Source organism: Fukomys damarensis, unplaced genomic scaffold (assembly GCF_012274545.1).
Source record: "Fukomys damarensis isolate Sample0158 unplaced genomic scaffold, DMR_v1.0_HiC HiC_scaffold_12, whole genome shotgun sequence".
Lineage (NCBI taxonomy): Eukaryota > Metazoa > Chordata > Mammalia > Rodentia > Bathyergidae > Fukomys > Fukomys damarensis.
This window is the reverse complement of record NW_022900924.1, coordinates 53,538,284-53,544,121: the sequence shown is the minus strand read 5'-3', so window position 1 is coordinate 53,544,121 and position 5,838 is coordinate 53,538,284. Positions and strand designations below refer to the sequence as shown.

At 48.0% G+C, this 5,838-nt stretch overlaps 1 protein-coding gene across 1 annotated transcript in view; it reads right to left on the bottom strand.

Annotated features, from left to right (window-relative positions):
• The window catches only part of Parl (presenilin associated rhomboid like), a 25,404-nt gene that overhangs the window by 3,688 nt on the left and 15,878 nt on the right, over positions 1–5,838 (bottom strand). Inside the window, exons 7-8 of the mRNA XM_033762701.1 lie at positions 5,124–5,194; positions 3–40 (exon numbers count right to left, since the gene is read on the bottom strand). Of these exons, the coding sequence (XP_033618592.1) occupies positions 3–40; positions 5,124–5,194 (109 nt within the window). The remainder of the gene's footprint in view (positions 1–2; positions 41–5,123; positions 5,195–5,838) is intronic.

Sequence of the window (5,838 nt, the reverse complement as noted above, 5' to 3'; positions counted from 1 at the left end):
TGGTGCACACGGCGGCCAGCACGGTCATGATGGCGCCCGACTGCGGGGAACCGGCAGGTGAGGCCCGCGCGCTTCACCCCGACTCTCCGGAGACCCCACCGAAATGGGTGCGCGACTTGGGGACTGAACGTTTTCCTCACACCCTCGGGGGAAGTCGGGGTGCGGGAAGGGGCCCCTGATCGGCGCTGCAGGCGGCTGCACACGTTTTTCCTCTGAAGCAAGCGCACAGGAGGGGACGGACGGGGCCAGGTGAGAGCAGCGGGAGCAGGAGCCACCCGAAGACGAAGACGGGAGAGGGAGGCAGTGCGGAGCGGCAACCAGACAAACCGCCACCTGCTAAACAGTGAGACTTGGAGACGGCGTCCCACAAAACGCGCTCCTGCCCTTTTTCAAAGCATCCAAGGTCAGGACAGAAACCGTCACAGACCGGAGACTACAAGCACGACAGTCAGAGGCGGTGTAGCACCCTGGAACGGAGGACGACGTCACGGAAGCACCGGGGACCCCAGCTGGCCGCGGGGACGGAAGGCACTGGACGGTCAAGCCGTGCAGTGGGCCTCCCGGGAGAGGGGTGGAGAACGTGGGACCGACGTGACCCCAAAGCATCCTCTCCTCATTAATGGTAGAGAAGCTGGACACTACCTTAATCATGCGCCAGAGACCTGACTTCCCTCCTGGGCTCCGTGACAGCCGCACCCAGGACAGCGAACCTGGGTCCACAGGAGACAGGCAGGGCAGACCAAAGGCCGGAGATGTTCCGGCTCTGAGGCGCCCAGAGGCCACCTACCTGCGACACAGGCTCCTAGGCGGTGGGTGGCTACAAGGGCACGGGAACTTGGACGACTGGAAGATGGGCCGGGGCCAGGAAGACTGATCCGAAGGTTAACTCGGTCAGTATTTACCAATCCTAGGGCACCGTACAACCGCACTGTACCGGGTGCTTCGTAAAGGTATTTGTGTTCTTAGGAAATACACGCCCACGTTCACAGGAGTCAAGGGGCCTGATGTGAGCAACCTACCCCATGGTTCAGAAAAAGTAAGCATAGGTAGGGCCAGGGATGGGGCTCAGTGGCACCGGGCCGCCAGACCTGTCCAGCAAGAGCAAGGTCCCGAGTTCAATTTCTGGTTATGGGTCGGGGGGGCCGCGTGGATAAAAAATAAGTGAAATGTGGCAAAATGTTTAAAATTAGTGAATATTTTGGAGTTCTTTTTAAGTGAAACAGACTTAAATGTAAAAGCTAAAATAAAAAAAGAAAAATCTTTGACCCTGGTTTAGACAAAAATTTCCTCACAATATGTGCATGACTCACAAAGACTTTACAAATTAAAAACTTACATTCTTTGAAAGATAAATGTTCAGTTTTAATGGCCAAAAGCTTATGCGTTCATCAAGTGAATAGTGCACAGCTGTAGAGTGGAGTATTATTCATCAAGGCAAAAGAAAATAATTATGTTGGAGATGGACTCTCACTAAGCTGCCAAGCTGGCCTCAAACTCTCCAGCAGCCCTAGGAGGGATTACTGACACACACGACCGGGATGACCGCAGGACACCGACCCAGGGTCACCACCACGGGATGAGCAGCGCCCCACAGCTGCGTTCACAAACCTGGCTCTTGACAGAGCAGGAAGCTGTTGCTCAAGGGTGGCAGGAGGGGCTACAGAAGACGACTAGAGAACTTCTGCAGAAAATGGACACGTTTATGATCCTGAGGGGCTGTGGTTTTATGGGTATCCACTGTCAAGCTTACCAATTATAAATTTTAAATATGTGCCCTTAGGTATGCGAGCGCCTCAAAAACAGGAGTTACTTCTTCACAGCATTTCCTGCAACTTTGTTTTTGGAGACAGGGTCTTGCTATCTAACTCAGGCTGGCCTCAAACTTGCAACAATCCTCCTGCTTCGGCCTCCCAAGTGCTGGGATCGATTACAAGACACCAGCAGTGCCTAGCTTCCTGCAACTTTTCTGTAAGTTTTAAAATATTTATAAATTGTATGTTAAAACAAAAGAGAAATGACTTTTAAGAGCAGCCCTTAGGCACTGTGGTACCTGTAATCCCAGCTCTCTGGGAGGCTGCAGCTGGAAGACTGTGAGTTGGGGCCCGGCCTGGGCAACTTAGTGGGACCCTGTCTCAAAAAAAAAAAAAAAAAAAAAACAGAAGAGAAAAGGAAAAAGGCTGAGGATGTAGCTCAGTAAAGGCCCTGTGTTTACTCTCCAGCACCACAGCAACAACAACAAAGGAACCCTTATAATTAAAAAGTCCTTACATTTTCATATTTTTTTAAAAAACTTTTTTTTTGAGACAGGGTCGGTCTCACTATGTAGCCAAGACTGACCTGGAACTCACTGTGTAGCCCAGGCTGGTCTCAAACTCACAGCAATCCTCCTGCCTCAGCGTCCCGAGTGCTGGGATTACAGGCGTGCGCCACCATGCCTGGCTAAAATGTTATTTTTATAAAACATCATTTTTTGTGTGTGTGTGCCGGGAATTGAACACAGGTCCTTGCACTAGTGAGGCGGGTGGCGGAACCATTGAGCTAAAATCCCCAGCCCCATCTAGTTTTTATTTATTTTTTTGTACCAAGGATTGAACTCAGGTCCTTCCTTGCACTTGCAAGGCAGGCAGTGGATCGCTGAGCAAAATCCCTGGCCCACCATCTACTGTCAATCATCAACTTTTTTCCTCCTTGGTACTGGTATTGGGAATCGAACCCAGGACCTTTGCACTGAGCTACGTCTCCAGCCCTTTTTAAAATTTTGGGGCTGGGTCTCGGTAAATTGCTTAGGCTGGGCCTGAACTTGCAATCCTTCTGCCTCAGCCTGCCAGAGTGATGCGATTACAGGTGTGCACCACTATGTTCAGCTCAACTATTTTCTTAGGGTCTTCTATGTCAAGGGTTTGCTTCAGAATATAGGGTTATCTTATGTTCCAGGAAATGCTAATACCTTAGAGAAAATTATTAGGAATTCTGGAGAACTCAGCCATCCACAGTCCCTAAATACACAGCTGGCTGCTGGCCAGAACAGAAACCAGCTTAGTCTTGGTCGGGGCAACTCCACAACGGAAGGAAGCGTAAACCCCGCTAAGGACCAGAGTCCACGGCCTGACTTCAGGTAAGTGGGCTAAGATGACGCAGGCCCAGGCTGAAAAAGTAGACTAGGCCATCAACAACCTCGGCCTCACACTCGGGGACTGGCTGGGGAGGACTGTGGAATCCCGCACTCTGCATTTAAGCCCCAAGGCTACTGTGGATTCGCCAAGCCACCGTCTTTGCAATCTCGGCAAGGGCTTCCTCTGAAATCTGGTCCCCTTCACAGCGCGATCACTCCCGGCTGCCGGCCCACTTTCCAGCTACCAGAAGCACCTCAGAAGGTGGTCTGCTCGTCTTCCCATAGATCCTGCCAGCTCAGTGCCCCTGGGGTACAGCATGCTCCACTGGCCATGTCTGCCTCTGCTCTGAAAGATCCACCCCAAGTCTCAGTCCACAGTAAGCAGCACGGACTGTGGTGTCACCAGGGATCTGGAAGCCAGACTGGCCAGCAGCTTATCACCCTCTAGGCTCCAGGGCATGCATGCAACTTTAATATCCTAGGGTTATTTTTGAACAAAACCTAAAAAAGTCCAATTCAACTTCCAGAAGAAATCAAGTTAAAACCTTACTTTCTAGGAGGAAAAACAGACAAAATTAAAATTTCTTCCAAAATGAAGCAAATGTAATTTACTGATCCGATCCGAAACAACACATAAGTTGTGTGAAATCCCTCACTTCCGGTAGATGCTCACAGATCTCGTACTGCGGGGAACATTACCTGCAGAGCAGGCACAGAGACACTGGGGACTAAGTCCTGAAAATCACAGCTATGTGGGTCTAACTACCTCAGACACCATGCTGCTGCACGCGGGCGGACTGCGGCTTCTCATCCGCAGGAGGGTCAGCTGCCCAAGGGCACATCCTATCCCTCCTGTTTCTGTCAGCCAGCAATCTCCTTCCTCTGGACCCCGAGGTCCTCGGCAGTTCCTCACCCTTTTCGGTGTGCAGCAGGTGTGTGCTTGCTCTTTTCCCCCAGTAGCAGGGCGGGAACTCGGGACCTTGCATTATGAGGCAGGTAAGGCACCACTGAGCTAAATCCCTCGCCCAGATGTGTGTTTTCTCCTCAGCTAAACTAAACTTGAAGGCCAAGTCCACTTCCAAATCATTCTAGGGATCTTCGCTCCCTCACACAAGGTTTTTATTTGCTAAATAGAGAAAAGTTTGAAATACAGAAATTATACCACAACCAAATCTTAACACAGAGAACACTTCATAAAGTAAAAAATGGAGGAATTAGAAAAGCACATAGGTCACAAGAGGTAGGCCTCACTAGAAAAATTATACACAAATCTAAAGAATACACCAATTATGGGATGATGATTTGACATTCTTTTCCAGAATTAAACCTTTTTAGAGTTCCTTTAAAATCTCCTATTCAAATATATTTAAATGTATTAGTATTTATATGCGCACAGATTGAAGGTGCATGCATTAAAAAAAATTAACAATTTCCATGTCTGAACTGCAGTATGCCACTGAAAAAAAACATGCTTAAAAAAAAAAAAAAAAAAAAAGGCGGCAGCACAGTGCCTACCGGTCTTATCTATCCCAGGCAGTCAAATACTGAGTCCGCGGGAGACAGCACCAGACTGCAATCTAACTGGGGTTTACAGGGATTAGACACCCCCTGTTCTGCCCTATTCCTCTTGTCCTGAACAGTGTACCAGTTAGTATACACGAATGTTCAATGGTACATGCTATAGCCTGAAAATTAGTTTCATAAAGATCAGCAGGATTTTAGTGTTAATCTCCTGGTTTTGATAATTATATTGTGGTTCTAAGATGTTAGTTAATGCTGGGGAGAAGGGCCCATGGAAACTCATTCTGCAACTTTTTAGTAAGTATACAATTATTTCAAAATAAATTTAAAAGTACAAATACAGCCGGCCGTGGTGGTGCATGCCTGTGACCCAGCACTCAGGAGGCTGAGGCAGGAGGATCACTGTGAGCTCGAGACCAGCAAGGGGTACATAGTGAGACCCCGTCTCAAAAAACAAACAAAATAAATTAATAAAATTACAAATACTTACTGCACCAAGTGATGGTCCGTATCTTCCTGTGGCAACTTTACACACGTAACTGACAAAATTGGAAATGACACCTGGGAAATAAGTCATATTTCAACAATTGAAGTAAGGTATAACCATTTTTCTTGATCTCCACAGACCGAGCATCGGGTTTCACTAGGGCCCTGGTGTGATCCGTCTCAATTCACAGGGAAGGAAAGCCTAGCCCACCGTGTTTTTGCTGGCGGACATAGGGTCATTCACATGATCTCTGTCACACCTCGCAAGTTTAAACGTGAAAGGAGGCTGGCTCCCAAACCCACTCGCAATCTCCTATCCTCTGGGCTGCGGTCCAGACACGCCACCCAGAACCTCTGGGTAAGACACTAACCCAGATGATGTCTCAGGTTCCTGTGGCATCCATGTTGTTTGAGCTCGGTGTGGCTCATTTTCAAAAACAACTTCCTGTGCGACAGGAATTAATGGCATCTGAAACAGACCATTTGTACCTACAATGATGTAACTGGTACTTGGGGAAAGGACTGCATACTAAGAGGCCAAAAAGATCGCTTCACTTCTACATTTGAAGAACTAGATATATACACATGAATATTCAATTAACACTAAGCACTCATTTTGGGCCTTGTGGTGGATGCAATCTTTTTAAGTCCTTACCCTGAAAAGTATTGTTATCCCCAGAAAGGTATAGTTCTTTTTTTTTTTTTTTTTTTTTTTTTTT